At 44.3% G+C, this 18,595-nt stretch overlaps 1 protein-coding gene across 3 annotated transcripts in view; it reads right to left on the reverse strand.

The window, feature by feature from the left end:
• Positions 1 to 12,966: 12,966 nt before the first annotated feature.
• Positions 12,967 to 18,595, reverse strand: part of SCN10A (sodium voltage-gated channel alpha subunit 10) — a 79,695-nt gene continuing 74,066 nt past the window's right edge. For all 3 annotated transcript variants that reach the window (XM_037148265.2, XM_037148264.2, XM_037148263.2), the window contains 2 exons: positions 17,400 to 17,670; positions 12,967 to 14,675 (listed from right to left, as the gene is read on the reverse strand). In XM_037148265.2, coding sequence (XP_037004160.2) covers positions 13,471 to 14,675; positions 17,400 to 17,670 — 1,476 coding nt within the window. In that variant the 3' untranslated portion in view covers positions 12,967 to 13,470. The remainder of the gene's footprint in view (positions 14,676 to 17,399; positions 17,671 to 18,595) is intronic.

The raw sequence follows: 18,595 nt of genomic DNA on the forward strand, positions 1-18,595 counted from the left end.
TTATCAGTGTAAAGCTCCTGGTTGTGGTGTTATAGGTGTGAAAAGTATCTCCACTGGGGAAGCTGGATGAAGGGCAGACAGGATTTCTTGGAGCAATTTCTTACAATTGCCTGCAAAGCTATAATTATCTCACATTAAAAAGTGGTTTTTTTTAAGTGATTCAGAAGAGTCAGACTCTGTGAAGTTTTACCTTAATTATTAGTTTTGCTCACACACTCTGTTTCATGTATTCAGAGAAGTGATAGAAGCATATAATCCCTGTCTAAAAATCTAAAAGAGCCAAGAACATTTATGCACGACCCATGGACATGAACAACAGTGTGGGGATCGGCTTAGGGTGGGGCCTGGGTGGGATTGGGGAGGGAAGAAAAGTGGAACAACTGTAACAGCTTAAACAATAATAAAAAATAAATAAATAAAAAGTTTAAAATCTAATAGAGCAGTAAGTACAAAATAAAAATTCTAAGTGATAGGAAAAAGAAGAACCACGAAAGTACAACTGAAACATCAATGATTTACTTTTTTGTTGTATTAGTAAACATGAAATTTCTGACAAGACCTAAATGTGGACGGTGATGTGGGCGAACCTTCTACCCATCTGGTATAATTTGGTTGGAACACTGTGGAGTGTATACAAGTCTCAAGGGTATGTACGTTAAAGAAACTCACATATATAAGTACGAGAAAGTATATACAAGATTGTTCCGGGCAGCACTGTTTTTAATATAAAAATTTGAAACAGCATTCATGTTCACCAATTGGAAACAGTTTATTAAATTGTGGTATATTCATAAGATGAAAATAATTAACAATAAAAATGAATGATGAGTTTAAAAATAACATTCAATGGAAAAGATGTGGAAAATACGTGAAATAATATGCTGTTTATGAAATTATGCAAAATACTAATGATATCAAATTATTCATAAAATAAATTTATCTAACATAAATACAAACCCCAGCAGGAGTATCTGTGCTCTCAATTTGTGATAATGATTGCCTCTGGGAGGGAGGGAAGAGAGTGGGATTGGGTAGGGGTGCAAAGAGCACCCCGACTCACCTTCGGTGTTGTGAATTTTTTTCAAGAAGAAAGGAAGAGATTCGAAGCAAATGTGACGTCTAACATTTGTGAACCTGTTACAATGCTCTCGGCATAGATCTGAGCCTTTGATCCAGTTTCTCCTCATTCATAACACCACGATGTAGGTACAATTACCCCTTTTTGCAGATGAGGAAGGCGAGATATAGGAAGATTAGATAAGTCACCCAAGGCCCCACAGGGGCTAGAGTCTGGCTTTCAATCCAGGCAGGTTGGCTCCAGAGCCCTGCCCTTCACTACGTACTCAAGGGTGGCATTTGTTATTCAGAGAAGTGGGTAAGAGAAGGGTTGTTTGTAGAATTGTTCTCTGTCCTCTTCTCTATACTTTAAAGTTAGAATAAATATTAAAAACAAAGAAATTCCATCCGAACCAACCAACCAAACAAACAAACAAACAAGAGTTAAGTGAATGCCATGAACCTAGACACACTTCAGTCGAGCTTTGCTGTGAAGGCGTGCAGGGAGATGGGGTGGCGGGTGAGGAGAGGAGGGAGAAGGGAGTGTGTGTGTTTTAAAGTGGGGAGTGGACACCATATCTGAAAGCTGACGGGAGTGATGGCACTGCTGATGGAGGAGAAGGGATGCCTACGGGGTGGATGACTTCGTATGTGATCTGGGGCAGAGACCGACTAGATTGTAGCAGAAACCCTTTTTTCACTTTAAGAGGAGGAAATGCAGATGACATGCTCACAGAAGCAAACAGACTTGTCTATTGTGCCAGTGGGAAATTGTCTGATAACTTTATTCTTTCAGTGAAGTATAACAGGATGTTAAATTATAAGTGTTGATTGAGACACCGAAATATAATAGATCTGACATCCTAAAGTGAGGTGCTAGACCAAGAAGCACATTTCTGAATAAATAGTTGTATGACTCTTACTCCACCCACACTGAGGGAAGAAGGAGTAAGCCTGTCAGAATGAAGGTGGAAGGAATTCTGAAGATGACTCTTTGATGGGAGGTGCTGCTAGAAGGCACTGAGACAGTGGAGAGAGGCCTGTCCCCATCTCCACTGGGGAAGTGTTGTGGGCGGGTGCCTGTCTTTCATCTGAATCTCGAACTTGGGGACGCCCGTAATGAGAGATGTAGTGGCTGATGTTTGACTTCCTTCTGGGACATCAAACAGTGAAAGGTGGGCTGCCTAGCTCTGGCAGAGAGACTGACAGACATGGGCTCCCAGAATTTGTCAAGGTGCCGTAAAAGATCTGTGAGTGTCATACATCAGATTGGGTTCTGAGACAGAAAGATAGAGAGATAGAGATAGAGGAGGGGAGAGATAGAGAGGGAGGGAGAGAGGGAATCATCTCTCAGGGCCCTCAGCAGACAGAACCTGGAGGTGGACCACCTCAGGGTTTCTCGGGGCTGTGGAAGGAAGTGAGTGGGCAGATGAGCTGGAGGACAGCATGCTACTCCAAATACAGGAACTGCAGATGAGAGACCTCCAGGAGTGAGGGCTTTTAGATGAACTCATGAAAGCTTCCAGAGAGTCATCTTTAAATGTTGGCTGGGCTCAGAGAGCAGGAGAATTTGCCAGTTTCCTTAGCTCTCCAACCCCCGAACTCTGCATGAGTAACAGACAGCATCTAGGACAGAGGGAGAAGCAAGTGAGTGAGAAAGCAATCGATGCCCCCTTCCCAGGAGCTGGCAGCCCCCAGCGGCCGGCCTCCACTTGAGGGAGGGGAGGCATCAGACCACCTAATGCAGTTGGAAGCTTTGACTACTACATAGGACCGACATTCTAACTATTAAATCAACTGTATTTTGAGACTTAGAGTGACCAGTGGACTTCTTACTACCTAAGAGTAATTAAAAAAAGTTATTGGACAATCCAGTGTTTCAATTAGAAGTCCTTTATTCAACTTCTATTTTGAATAAAATTGGAGGGATGGTAAATGGCAAAAATGAGGTTGCATCATCAAATAGAGAAGAAAGTAAGAGCTAGGAGCATAGACTGAGAATGAAGAGGGGGGAGGAGGCTGGGGTTGGGAGGTTTGGAGATTCCATAAGAGAGGAAGAGGCACAAATATATCGTTTTGGTAGGTAGGAAAATGATCTAAAGAAATGTAATAGGATCATTGGACAGTATTTAGAGCCCACCTGAGATATGGGGTCATGACTATTAATCAATGTCACCCCAATAAATTTCATAATAAAACAATGAGGTTTGTGGTCATGGAATCGGAATGAGTCTGTTGACTGTCGGGAGCAGGAGCAGAGAAGATAGAAATTTGGGTTTAACTGGAGTAGTTCAAGGTTTTACCAGACATGTGGGATGCAAACAAGTGATTATAAAGAGGGACTATGACATCCAAGTGGGTAAGGGGAGAGTGGGAGTGATGGAAAGTCAAAGGACAAAGGACCACCAGCATTTGGAGAATTATTTGGGTGGAGGTCATAAGTGAAGTGTACCGGAGAGTTGGCAAAATTAGGAGATTGGTGTTGGTAATAGTGATGACAAGGTTCAGGATACCCGGTGGGTAGTGAATGTAGAGTAGAAGATATGATCATTCGATTAGAGAAACCTGTGTCCTGGATGAATTATTCTGTGTTGGAGGATAGGCATAGGGCTGGGGCCAGTGATCCAGAAGCCTTGGCATTAATGAATGGCGAAGAATAACCTCATACTCTTATAGCTGATGTTACCCCAGAGTTTGACTGGTAGATTGAAAGCAGTAATCCTCAGGGCAAGAACTAAGATGAGTCAAAAAATATGCCAGGGTGCAAAATTTTTTTCTTTTTTAAAAAGATTTTATTTACTTATTTTTAGAGAGAGGGAAAGGGAAGGAGAGAGGGAGAGAACATCAATGTGTGGTTGCCTCTTGCACATCCCCTACTGGGGACCTGGCCTTCAACCTAGACATGTGCCCTGACTGGGAATTGAACCAGCAACACTTTGGTTTGGAGGCCCATGCTCAACCCACTGAGCTACACCAGCCAAGGCAACCAGGGTGCAACATTTAAGAAGGCACTCACTCTCAGGTTAATGCAAATGTAAGACCAGCACTCAAGAATGAGTTCTTTCCTACATTTATTTTGCACCCAGCTCACTTGGCTCTCTCTCATCCACACCCTGGTAGATAGTCCTGGAGGAGAAAGCATGGTCCCCATTAGAAAGAAAGGGATGAGCCTTCTTCTCCAGTATTGATTTGGCAAAGGTCCAAATTATTGGGTGGGAGTTTCTTGAATGGGGGCCTTTAGGAGCACAGCTCCACAGTATTGAGGGCAGTTCGTGATGCCTGTGGGCACTTGGAATGTGGGGGAAGGTGATGCTAGATTGTCAACTAGAAAACAACTTCTGCAGTCCAAGATGGCACAGGATTCTCAGACAATAAATGGCATACAATATACAGTGTAATCAATGCAGTGTTGCTGAACATCTGCTCTGGTGGGTTCCAGCTGTGGCGCCAGGAGGCCCTACAGCAATGTTCACGTAGAAGTTGCTCTCATCAGTGATGGAAGATGGTGGGGGGACTAGAGCTGGGCCATTCTTGCCCAACAAAGAGTCCTCCACTGGGCGGTCTTTATTCTGAGACTTTCTCACAGTTGCTCGGCAGTCTGAGGCTCTTCCTGCTGACTCCTGCTGCCCGCCCCCCGTTTTATTCCTCATAAATGTTTCCACCAGTCAGTCCCTTGCACATCTAGTTCTGACTTGACATCAACTCTTGGAGGACCAGGATGTACACTGTGGTCCTCTCCCCACAGTGGTAGGGTGTTGTGGGAGTTTGTGTTGGCTCATAGATTCTCTACGGGACTGATTCTAGGGAGAGATTTGGAGAACTTGTTGCTATAGGAAGTGTTTCAACTGGCAGGATAAAGACACCTAGAAGTGCTCTCTAACATCCTCAAGGAGCTCCCTACCCAGAGAGATGCAGAACTTTGTAAAACATGGTAAAGGTTCTGTCCAAAGAATGGGTAGTGGGTGGGTTAGGTGGATGTCACAGTCCACAGAGAGGATGTCACTGGAATGAAACCACTGGTTTGGCCCCTTATCAACTGGTGTTCAGGAGAGAGCCTTGAATGCTCATTGACTTCTTTTATGAGGTGAATAACAAGGGGGAAGCCAGGAAGTTTCTCCCATAGTCCTCTGCTGCTCCGAGTGACACAAATCAAGCTACTTCTTAACTGATGGCCACTTAGCACGATCCCTTGTGCTGGAAAAAGGCACCGTGACAACTTCTGGGTAAAGTCTCAATTTGGAGCTTCTTGTTGCAAACTGACATTCCGAAGTAGCCCGATACAATAAAATGATGAAAATGGGGGCGATAGGTGGTTGTGAACTCATCAAGAATCTTGTCAGCTTACAAGATGCAGTGAGAAGCTTGTAATTAATGTTTTACTCATCACAGAATAGTTTTGAAGGGGAGGCAAGAGTCCACTTGGTCCCAAAGCAGCTGCCAAGAAAAGCAAATCTTCCATGGTAATTTAAGAGGGTGAAGGGGAGGAGCCTCACCTGCCTCATCAATGAGAAGCAGGTGGGTGATGGGTAGGGAGCTAGGAGGGGAAGATGAATGACACTCTGGGTGGGACCCTTTGTGCAGTTTACATCAGGAGAGGTGATCCCTTGCTGCAGACCTTGATCCAGGGGCCGTGTATAGCAAGTCTCCAGCTGGGACGATGGATATGTGGACAGCATGGGAAAACAGCTTCTTCCTTCTGAGCAGAAGGATATCTGGGAATTTGTCTTAATTTGTGTTCCCCCAAAGCAGGAGCTGAGACAAGGATTTGGAAGGCAAAAGTAAAGGAAGAAGCAGGGAGAGTTAGCTAAGGAAGGAAGAAACTTAAAAAAAAATCTGGTTAGTGCTGTGGGCAACTGGGCATAGGATGAGCTGTGTCGTGTAGGGTACAAAAGGTAGGGGCATTTACTCTCAAGCTTGTGAAGAACTGGCCCTACCACCAGAATTCAGACAGTGTAGGGATTCTCTGAGACCCTTGGCTCAGAATTGGTCACCCCAGGCATGGGAGGTTAGGGTATGTATTTACCTTCCAACTCCTGTCCCCCATTGGTTGAGAATTGTCCTCAAGGGTGTCCACATCTCCCCTTACCCTGGGACCCCTGGGCCACTGTGCCTGTGCGGAGAAAAGCCCAGTGGCTTTGGAGAAAGCCCTAAGACAGAAAAGCAACAGAGTTGTATTCCAAGTCAGATGAGGCAAGGAATGTGGTGTGGGACACCAGAAATGTCTGCTACAGAGTCAGAAGGATAGGATTCAGGAGTAGCCTCCTCTCTTGCAGGGTTTCTGGGGAGGTGTCCTCCATCCTGACCACCAGTCAAAGTGCTGGCTGTGTCCAGGGTGGCCCCTGCATGTGCTTACATGCTCCTTTGCACTGGACGCACAGTGCGGAGCCACCCTACACAGTGTGGCATGATGGATCTCGAGTTGTCTCCCCTTTTATTCTTCTTTCTATTTAAGTGGACAGCGAGAACACTTGTATCTTCATCAAACTTCCTGATGGGTTCAACAGGGCTAGAATCTTTCCTCCCATTGTAAAGACGAGGAAAGCTGTTCAGAGAAGGTGTGACGTGGGACTGACAGAAGGCCTGAAATCAAAGTGGGACCTTCCACCCTCCTATTCAGAGCTTGGTGCAGAGCACCGTATTACTGAGACTATGAGGTGAGTGTTTCCATGTAGACCATTCACAAGCATTTTCAGCTTCCAAGTGGTTCTGGGGCTCCCTGTTCCAACTACAAGAAGCATCATCATTCAGCAGGCACACACACATGTGCCTTTATATTGCTTTCTAACATAATTAAATCTGGAAGCAGGAGCAGCCACATTTTTAATACTCAATTAACTCAGTTCTGGTCAGAAAAAACAAAAACAAAAAAACAAGCTCTCTTCACACATGCCCCTTTAGAATTTGTTATCTTTGTGCACCGAATCGTATCCACTGAGTTTTGGTGGTGGTGTTGGTTTAACGGTCAGAATCGGTGGTTAAAAGGGTCAACAAGTTGACATGAACTTTCTTGCTAGGGATTTGATGCCCATAGGCAAATTCTGCCTTTCTCTCCCTAAACTCACTTAGATGATGATTCATCCAGGACTTCTCAGGAAAGCACACTTCAAACGGATTTCCACTTGAGGGAATGTATGAGTAATTTTCCAGAGGCATAGTGCATTGCAGATATTTGGGTTCTTGGAAGCATTTAAATCTTATTTATTGATTTTTAGAGAGAGAGAGAGGAAGGGAGGGAGAGGAAGAAGGAAAAACATCAATCTGTTTTTCTATCTATCCATGCATCCATTAGTTGATTCTTGTATGTACTCTGACCAGGGATTTAAACTGCAACTTCACCATATCCAGAGGACACTCCAACCAACTGAGCCACCTGGCCGGAGCCTAGGGAGTTCCATTTGGAGGAAAAGGATTTGGACTGGTCACCAGAGACAACCATGGAAGCTGGGCTCTTAGTCCATATTGTGGGGGTTCGATCTGGCTTAGTAAGCCTTAGTTTGGAGCAGGCTTCGTAAGTGATTTTTAGTCAATGTGCTTGAGAAACTTAAAAATACATAGTTCAGGTCCCCATTTAGCAGAACTGCCTCCCTAATCTCTCTGTCTCAACGTTAGCCTCTTGTTAATTCCTCCCTATGGCCAGAGGGAGCTTTACAAAGCACAAATCCAACTCATAACTTATAATACTTATCCAGCATTTTACCTGCCCACCCCACTTCTTTTTAGTAACAATACCTTAACTTTTTTTTTTGGGGGGGTAGTGGTAGGAGGAGGTAATTGACTACAGTCTTGTTGGTGCTAACAATTAAAATGCCCCTCCTTCTCTTGCTGAAGCTGGGTCAATCAGATGTTCTATCCTTGGAATTTGAATCCTGACTGGACACTAAAGGGGAACAAAGTTGGAACTGATTGGTTGTGGACTGACAAAGAGATTTTTCTATTGGTGGTGCCTGCCCAGATACATGCCCAGCTTCGGCTGCTGTCTTTGCTGATTGTTCAGCATTCAGTTCCATTCACAGCTTCCCCATAGCCTTCCCGTAAATGCCTTTCATGCTAAAACTGATTTCTGTTTCTTGTAACCATGTAACTCTGGCAGACATAGAAATTGATACCTAGAGTTGGGTGTCCTTATTAATGGACCTCAGAGTGTGGCAGTAGCCAAGCTGAGATGGGGTGGGACACCAAGAGTCTCCTGTCCCCAGATCTGAATCTGGAAATTTCTGTTATGCTTTTAGCTGTGGCCTTTTGTGTCTAGAGACTCAGACTACCTGCTGCTTGCTGCATCAGCTTAAGGACCTTCACAAAAAAACCCACTAGGATTTGGAAAGGTGTGGGCTACTTCTTACAAGCTTAATACAGGCACACAAAGAAAGACTCACTTTGCCTAAGCTGGCCCATATGAAAGCAGAAAGGAGGACTTTTCTGGCTGAGATCTTATGGTTTTGTGCCTTGGAGAGTGGAAAAATAAATTTCCATTCCAAGCTAATATCGGTACAGAAAAGGCGGGAGGCCAGAAACAATGGTGGGCTGGAGCCAGCTCTTACTGGCTCAAGTGGACTGCGCCCGTCTCTTTCAGTCCTGCCTTGAAGGAACGTCACTCTGCTGGCTTGACATGGGCCATGGTGGGAGCATTAACATCAGCTAAATCAGAAAATGCTACAAATTGGGATTTCCCCCCCTCCTAAATAGTTCATTGTTGAACACTTGCCAATGGTTGGAAACAGAGATGGAGGTGAGTGTGGGAGCTGTGGGAATCCTGACATTCTCCCCTCCCCTACCCCTTCCCCAAACGATCCTGTCTGTACTTCCTGTAGGGCAAAGGAGACACATTCCAACGTACATGGCTGGGCAATGGTGGACACACAGACACAGGGGCAGGTGAGTTGTGCCTGCATACCTAAGCTAACTGCTTTTCAACACTGTCTAGGTACAATGGCTGGCTGAAGCCAGGATGAGGCCATTTGGCTGAGGGGTAAAGGAGGGCAAGACCTTGATTGCTAAAGGACAGTAATATCCAGTCCCAAGTCTAGACTGAAGGGTCATAATCCAACCAGATCTAACAAGCTGATAAAATGCAAGAGACAGAAATCATACCAGTATCTTAAGGGAGTTGTATTGCCAGACAAACATCAGTCCAGGCAAATAATGGCCCATAAATGCTCACACCTGAAGACAATTTTCAGTGATGCCGACAGGAAGTGCAATAAGCTGTCCATCCTCCAGAAGGACTCTCTTCCCAGTGCTCTTTTCTCACGAGACAGTGGGGGCAGTGGGTGAGGAATTCTCCCAGAAGCAGGATATCCCTTCACTGTCAGGTCAGGCAGTCCACGCTCCAGGGACATTGTGAATTGGCACTTCTGAGTGAGGCCTCTCCTTTTCTAAATAGGCATCTTTATGGAAGCCAACATGTTTATGCTATCTATTGTGTATTGGGTGGCCTGCCTTCAGGTGCTGAGCCACGAGGAGCTACCCCAGAGGGTGCTGAGTGCTATGGATATGGCTGTTCATTGGATAGATTGGTCAGGGAAGAACTAAAGAAAGGGTGAGAGTGAGCTGTGGGGATATGGCAGCTGAGGCAAGAACATGCCTTGCATGTGTAAGAACAGTGAGGAGGACAGTATGGTTGAAGCACAGAGAAGGGGTAGGGGGAGATGAGGTCATAGAAGAGTGAGAGCCAGATTATGTAAAACCATTGTAACAACTTATATTCAGAGTACCATTGGGCTATGGGTGGATTTTGAGCTCTGGCTGCTGTTGGGAAAAAAAATAGACAGCTGAGGACAAAGGTCAAAATGGAAAAACAAAAGGGGACTATTGAAGTAGATGATGGTGACTTTGATAGAGTTGATGGTGGTCAAGGTGGTGAGAAGTGGTCAAATCCTGGATTTATTTTGAAAGTAGAGTTGACAGAATTTGCTGATTCAAACATTCTTGGCTTGGAGCTGGATGTTAACAATTGGGCAGGGCTCTGGATGGTCTCCTCCGGAGAAAGGGGAGTGTAGTTTTGTGTGGGACAGCAACATTATGTTGGGGAGGTGCTTGGCTATTGCATGTCTAGAAAATAGAATGTGTGTTGATATGGAGCAGCTAAGGGGTGGAATGGAGTGGGTGGCTGTTGGTTTAACCTATTCATCATCCACTCCCTTTTCTTATCATACCAAACTCTTTTATTTAGGAACTGCTCTCAGCTCCTGGCTCCCAGGGTGAGCATGTGACCCAGAAATGGCCAATGTGCTGCACGTTCTGGACACAGTGTTTGCTTAGGGAAAGGAACATGATATGACCTGAGCCAGTGGCATGCCTCACTGGGAGTTTTTGCTAGAATTATTGGGAAAGAGTCAAGTTTTCTTCAGAGGTTACAGATGTAAAAGTCTTCCAGAGTAATCTTGCCACCACATGGGAAGAGACTGTCTGAGAATTTACAGAAGAAAGCAGAGCCAAGAGGGGGAGAGATGGTATCCCAACGACACTGTTAGAGCGCCTGAATCCAACTGCATCTCTGGGCTTCCTGTTTAGTAGATGAAAATATTTTCCTTTCTCTTTCCTATACACTAATTTGGGTTGGATTTCTATCACTGGCAATCAGAGCTAATATCCAGTGTATTGAAATATTTTTGTACTGAATTGTATTGTAGAATTGTATCTACAATTGTATTGCAGATAGCTGCTGCCTCCAGTGTTCCCCATGCCACTCAGCTGCCCTGGTTCCTCCTTTGGGACTTTCCTCCAGATTTTCTGAGGATTCAACAACTTCAATTAGTACCTGGTGCATCCAGGGGGCCTCCAGAAGCCTGCTTTAGCAATATGGTCAGTCCTGGTTGGTGTCCTGTTCTAGGCAGGTTGTTCAATGTTTTAATATCACCTGTGATACCATTCACAAAAATTTAGAGGGATGCAAACTTCGTCCCCACTGTGATCATATTCTACTCACTCCCCACTCCCTGCCATGCTTGCTTCAAAATCATTTGGTTAAATTTCCTCAAGCTTTTCACCCACTTGCACATCTTTTGTGTCTATTGCAGTTGCTATTCCTTGCTCTAGAATTTCTTTTTCTGTTACACTGTGTTGAACTTCTCCTTTCACAACTCAGCTCAGAGAACCAAGTCCAGGACAGAAATGTCACAAGTCAGAGTGCAGATAGTAACTACTTCTATGAAGAGGGAGGAGAACCTAAGCTAAGCCATTAAATTTTTTTAAAATTGTGAGACATACACACAGAAGAGCACATTAGATATATATGTTTAGCTCAACCCATAGTTGTAAAGGCAACATTCATAAAGAGAAGCACCGAGGTGAGGGATTAGAACATTGCCAAAGACCCAGACATAAATGCCTCTTTCCCCTAGTGGTAACCTGTCCCCTGACTTTTATGGTAAGCAGTTCCTACTTTTGTTTATGCATCCTTAAACACCATATTTAATTTTGTCTGTCTTTGAACATCATGAAATCATATAGTGTGTATAGTCTTGTGTCTGGATTCTTTCACTCAATGTTATGTGTCTAAGAATCATCAATTGACTTCTATAAGGCTACATCTATCTATTCTCATTACTGTACAAAATTACATTAAAGAATGTATCACAGTTGAATTTATCCTGCTGCTGATGGGTATTAGGTTGTTTCTAATTTAGGTTCATTATGAACAATGTTGATAAGAAACCTTGTGCGTGTCTTCTAGAGCATGTGCATATGGATTTCTCAAGGTTTTGGACCTAAACATGGAAAACAAGAGTCATGGGAATACATGTCTTCAACAATTCTAGTAAAGTTAAACTGTCTTCCAAAGTGGCCGTGCCGATGCATGCAACCCAGCAGTGTCTCAGACCTCCTGTTTCTCCACCTTCGCCCATACTTCACAATTGTTAGACTCTCAAAGTTTTGCAAATGTAAGGTGGACCCTATAAGTTGCAATAGCAGATGGAAGGTGGTCCACGTGAGGGGAACCAGCTCTAGTTTTTAAATTGTATACATGGGAAATCTTACAAAGTGATCAAATATATATCAATGAATTGACTTGATCCTTGTCATTATTGCAGGGCATATCCTAAGAATTAATAGAAGATCAAGACTATCACTAAGACACATTATGTTCTATGTTGTCATATAAACTCCTTGCTCTCCTTCATCTTAAGACCTGCCATGTCCCTGTGGCCTGAATATTCTCTCTGATAAGATTTATTCCATTTGCTGCATAAATTCAATGACTTTTTTGGGGCTTAACTCCCAATATCTCTTGTGCTTAGACCAGTGCCTGTCATATGATAGGTACTTAGTAACATTTGCAGGTTGAACTAAAGAAAATGTTGGCCATACCTTTTATCTCCCAGATAATCGTTCTCGGAATATCTCTTTTCTTTTGATTATACTAATCACGAAGTCCTTGCTCAAGCAGAACATGAAAACCTTCCTCCTTAAAGCCTGTCTGTGAGATTTGGTGGAACAGGCTCTAAAATATATCCCAAAGCTGCCTCTCTAGCTATACAGCAGAGAGGTCTGGCCATTGCAGCTTCAGAAGAGTGTTTTCCTCCTCTAAACTGACAGGCACCACTGCATTCTACAGCATGAAATGCAAGGGGGCCAGAGAGAGTGTCCATTCTGTCCCGCCTCCCACCAATTTTACAAGTGGGGAAATTAAAGCTCAGAGGTGAGAGAGGTTGCCCAGGCCAGTCAGGCAGTCAATCAGTGGAGAAGTCAGGATTAGAGTAAGCTCTCAGCACAATGCTCCTTCTCTCCTACCCTACCCCCAAGCCTCAAGCTCAAACTTCAAATATCAGAAACCCTGGAAGTGAACAAATGATTTATGACACATCAGTATCACATACTTTAAAAAATGATGCTTTAAGATATAGCACTGGTCTTGACATACCTTTAAAAATATTAATTATTTTAATCGCTATCTCAAAGAACTTTGGTGACATAGAGCACAGGAGTTACCCTGGGCTGGAGCAGTTGTCTGCAGTTCTCAACATGCAGCCATGCAAAATCCTAAATAACATCGTCAATCTCTATGTGGTGTTTCACAGAGGACTACCTTGAACCTTCAGCAATATTCTTGCTGTAGGTCTTTGAGAGCTCTGGTCCTGAGAAGTTTGCTCGATAAATGGAAGCTCTGGTCATGATTGGAATAAAAGGACCAGGGACAATTTCTGGAAAGTAAAGGAACCCAACATCTGATATTGAAATTCAAAAGGGGGGTAGCAGTCGAGATGTGACTTCTGGCTTCTGACTCTTGTTAGTGAATGGGAGCTTCTCCAAAGGCGGGTACCAACTGCACTTCCTTGCCCAGCTCTCACATTGTGATCAGTGACATGCATTGGTGAGGTGGAAGCTGGGTGCCACTTGTAGTGGGAAAGAGTTATCACAGAGCAGTAGGACACATCAGAACTGTCCTACTGGCATGTCCATGCTGGAGCGTCCTCACTAGGGTGCAGGGGTAGTGGCTTCCTTACTGGTAGCTTCACGTTCATTTTGTATTGAGCTAGATGTGCTCATGTTGACTTGATCACTGAGGCCTCTAGTGACACTGTCATAGGATGGTGGGAAAGATGTGGCAGATGCAGTTTCAGATTTGTCTGGGAACACACACTTCTCATTGTCCAGGAAGGCATCATCTGTGAGTGACACAGCCTCCTCCTCAGCCCTGGGCACGCCTGGGGGTTTGGAAATTGTCCAGGAGCGATGAAGCACGTAGCTACGATAGGCCTTTTGAATGACAGTGGCTGAAATGTCTTCTTGCTTCCACCGGAGGGTGGTGGCTATTGGTTCATAAGATGCTTTGGAAAGATTGGTTGCCATAAACTTCTCCTCCATATTTGCCTTCAGAGAATCCAACTCCCCAGATTCTCCCAGAACATTCTTGGTGAAGGCAAAAAGGATGTCCAAACAATGGATCTTATCTCCAGGGACCAGTGGCAGGTCCATCCGGATTAATATATTCTGATTGGGTTTTGGGATTCGCAAGGGGCCAGAGAGTGTGTCTGCAAAGTCTGAGAGGGCAGAAAAGGTTATAAACTGGGTGGCCTCAGGGTCAAACTTCTCCCAAGTCTCATAGAACATGTCAAAGTCATCCTCACTCAGGGGCTCAGTGCTCTCCTCTGTGGCCACATTGAAGTTCTCCAGAATCACTGCTATGTACATGTTGACCACGATGAGGAAGGAGATGATGATGTAGGTGGTGAAGAAGATGATGCCCACGGCTGGGTTTCCACAGTTCCCCCGGGAGCCATTGCTGTTGGGCAGATTGGGGTCACAGTAGGGGGGGCCCGTGTTAAGGATGGGGCTGAGAAGACCATCCCAGCCAGCCGACGTGGTGATCTGGAAGAGGCACAGCATGCTGTTGGCGAAGGTCTGGAAGTTGAACATATCATCGATGCCAGCTTCCCACTTGACATGGGGGAAGGTGGCCATGCCGAAGATGGAGTAGATGAACATGACGAGGAAGAGCAGCAGCCCGATGTTGAAGAGGGCAGGCAGGGACATCATGAGGGCAAAGAGCAGCGTGCGGATCCCCTTGGCTGCTCGGATCAGCCTGAGGATGCGGCCGATTCGGGCCAGGCGGATGACTCGGAAGAGCGTTGGGGAGAAGTAACTTTCAAGTGACGTAAGAATTGCAGAAAACACCAGGCCTTTCAAAGAGAGAGGAAATGATCTAATTAGTACTCCCATCCATGAGCCCTGACAGAGTTGGCTGTGAGCACACTCCCTTATCTTGGCTCCACGTGAACCTCCACATGAGCAGCTGTATTTAAGGACTCTGAACCCTCCGAGCCTGGCACAGGGGTTGGCATAGAGTAGGGGCTCAGTAAGTGTTCATTGCATAAACTCTCTCAAGAAAGTCTCACCTTTCCTATCATGTTCTTGTTTTTCCCTCTACCCAGAATATTTACTTAGTCAACCTCCATGGTCAAAATCCTATCTTCTGCAGCATAGTTCAGCTGGAAATGATTGCACCGTATTCCACATGCGCACAGTCTTTTCTCTGTTTCTGTGTATGACATAGGCTCTGCTCTTCCCTGAGAATTTAGCCTTTGGGTCATGCCTTTTCCTCTACCCTGGTCCTGTTCTCTGTGAAGGCCAGGACCCCCCTGTGATTCATCTCCCTATCTCCTACTGAGAAGACTGACTAAGTTTCTGGCACATGGTCCTGTGGATAATTGTACAGAGCCTGGAATTAATTATAAGGGGGCCTGAGGAGTTTGGCAACTTGCTGACAGCTACAGCAGAATGGCTTTGAATGACCAGCTGTCTGCATAATGGTTTTTATTTGTTTCTTTCCTTTCCAGCTGAGTTTGAACTCCCTGTTAGGGTCTCGAGATGGGGGGTCAGTTACAGCCCCCCCACCCCAACTAGGGACAAGGTCAGAAAGATGAAGAATGCATATGTCTTCCTATCTGGTAACTAACTTGAAGATTTGTAAAGCTTGGTTTGGGGAACTATGGGGCCTATTGGGACTGCCAAAGATTATGCAAGGCCGTTAGGTAAGACATGATTCAAAATCTCTTAGGACAAATGGTGAGGCATGTGGTAGCAAGCTCTCTCTTCTTGCCAGGGTTCTCTCTTCTCCTACTTGCCTTTTATCACATGAATATGGATAGTCATAATATATGTTAGCAGGAGGAAGGAAATGGGAGGAGACTTGGAAAGTAATTATAATTTTTTATTATAAAGTTTTAATGAAAGCCCCTCTCCTAAAATCCACTTTAACTGGGACATTTTTTCCATAGTGTGGGGTACATTACATGTCTGTATAATTTCCTAAGATTCTGCCAGCCAACTAGTCTACCTCTACTTCAAGGGAGAATGAGTGTTCATACCTGTCACATTTAGATACTTAATGCATGCCTTGCTGGTTGGAAGGAAGAAAGGAAGAGGGAGGGAGAGCAAAAGGATTGACAGGTAAAATCTGTCTTTCACTTCTTTTCTAGCTGACTCTCTGTGTGATTTCTGCCCAGTGACTGGTGTTGTCATGTAGGTCATGGGAACTGGTAATTAAAGTATCCGCCCACATTACAGAATTGAGTATTTAAGTATATTTTATTTCTATAATACTGCTATGAGAAGTCACACAAGCAAGCTGCCTTCTCTAATATAAAATCAAAATGGACTTTAGAGTCTGTCACTTTGGAAGACAAACAAACAAAAGAAACCTCCCATAAAACCTAGCAGCAACAAGAAAATAAAACAAAATGAAAAACAAAAATACATTAAACACCCCCACCCCTCAAACAACCAAACACAACCCAGAGCTGTATGTCAGCACCAGGGTAGGGAGACTGGTTAAGTGCTGCCAAGTTGTGTTTAGATACTATTAGCCTTTGATGGTAAATCAATGGAAAATTAAATCTACAACTATGCCCTCATACAAAAAGTAAACAGGTCATGGTGTAATAGGTCAGAATGTTTTTATAATGCAATATAAAGTTGGTGTGCTGGGATTTGGCCTTCATAGGGCCAAACTTTGACTAAACCACACAAAGGCCAGGGATAGTCTCTTGGTTGTTGGTAAGAAACTGCTAGTTCATTAGAACATTAGCCTGGTATAAATTCAGCTCTACCATTTTACAAACTGCATAACTTTGCATAACTTTCTTAATCTCTGAGGCTCAATGCTCAATATATAAAATAAGGATAATAATATTCCTCTCACAGGGCTACTGTGAAGATTCATAGAGCCCAGCCTAGTGCTCAGAACTCAGCAAGCAGTCAATTATGGTGGCTCCATTTTCCACTTTAGCCTCTCATTCTATTCATTTTCTCTGAACACCTTTGGCCCCACAATACTGTGCCTGTCATTCAACAACACCCAGACTAGACCATAATAGCACTGATCTCTTCACATTGATCCCTTGACTTTTCGATCGCTCATATTCCTTAAGTGGAGAGTTATATAGAGACTTAATTCCAGACCCTTGGCTTAAGAATCTCCTTTGAACAATCTCCTCCTTGACTTTTCTCACTCAGTTGGCAACCCACCTCCTTTTCCAAAAAGTATCTTATGACTCATTTCACATCACACCACCCACTCTTTGATTTGAAGATCATAAAAATAAGGCCCCCTGGAAACTCTGTCTCTCTGTAGAAACAATAGTTCCCTCTCAGCCCCCCAAATTCTGGCGATGGCTGTGTCACAGTAGGTACCTAAAGACACAGCATGGAGCAGGCCAATGGAACCTTTCCATTTGCCCATGAGGCCCAGGGCCATTTTAAGTCTGCTGCCCTTGGAAGGCAGTAAATACTGGACTCCTCTAACATATAATGTGTTTCAAAATTTTGTTGGTTGTCCTCTTGGTTACAGCTAAAACAACCCAAGCAGAGGGTGGGCTTCCCCACCACACGTGATGCCCACTTACTCCCAATGGAGAGGATGACAACAATGAAGTCAAACACATTCCAGCCATTGGTGAAGAAGTACTGCCTCAAGGCGAACATCTTCATGACACACTCGCCTGTGAAGACGGCCACGAAGAACTGGTTGATTCTGTTAAGGACTTTTATCTTTTCCTCACTCTGATTATCCGTCTCCACCATCATGGTGATCATGTTGAGGCAGATGAGGACCATGATGATGATGTCAAAAGTTTGTTTGGTCACGATGTCAAAGACGAAGCCCTGGTACTTGTTCTGAAAAACCAAGAGATAATATGTCAGGGCCTTTTGGCCAACATAAACCAGGCATCTGGAGAGGCTGTGTTCTCCATAGATGGGTTTTTGAAGTTTGTCTCTTTTGTCTCCCTCACACTCCATATCCAAATAGAAGGCAAGTCCTGTCCAAAATCTCATTCTTAGTTATTTCTACCTTATCACCTCATTCAAGTCCTCATTGCCTTTCCTGGCCCCATAAAGTCACCAGGCACTTTGTCCTTGACCACGTTCTTCCTTCCATTGGCCATGCCCTTCCAACCTGTCTCTCAGCTACCTAAATCCCAATAGTTTTGACTGATTCCTCTCTCTTAAGCCCTACTTCCTCCAGAGAGTTTTCCTTAATCATATGATACCACATTGCTCTGCCCCTTCATTGTGTTCCCACGTCCTTTACTACCAGTCTTCAGTTCTATGCTCCTCAGCTTATAGTCAGTCTCGTGTATGCTTCTCTTCTCTACTAGACTATGAGCTTAATACAAAGGCCATATCTTATTTAACTTTGTGTTCCCACAGTGCCTTGCATAGAGCAAGAGTTCAAGAACTGCTTGCAAAATTATTGATTCAAAGGTAAAGTTAGTGTGATGGTGCAACTTATTCCTGCAAATGTTCTCTTTATTCCTGGGGCTGTGAAGATGTCTAAGCAAATGCCTGGGGTCAGGTCTTGATTGTTTGCATTCTTGGAAAGAGGCAGAATGTCCTGGATAACAAAGAGATCATCTATATTTGGATTTTTTATAAATGCTCCTACTATGGCCCTCTAGTCTTTCCTGTGCTGTTAACATCATGCTGTTCTGGGACTGCTTGATCTGAATTCCATTCTCCACCCCTGACCTCCTGAATCCTTCTCCTGAGCCCTGGGGAGCTCACCTGCCTTGATCTGCAAACATCTTCTCTTGTTCAGTGG

The sequence above is a fragment of the Artibeus jamaicensis genome, unplaced genomic scaffold (assembly GCF_021234435.1).
Source record: "Artibeus jamaicensis isolate MK-2021 breed Jamaican fruit bat unplaced genomic scaffold, CSHL_Jam_final contig_519, whole genome shotgun sequence".
Classification (NCBI taxonomy): Eukaryota; Metazoa; Chordata; class Mammalia; order Chiroptera; family Phyllostomidae; genus Artibeus; species Artibeus jamaicensis.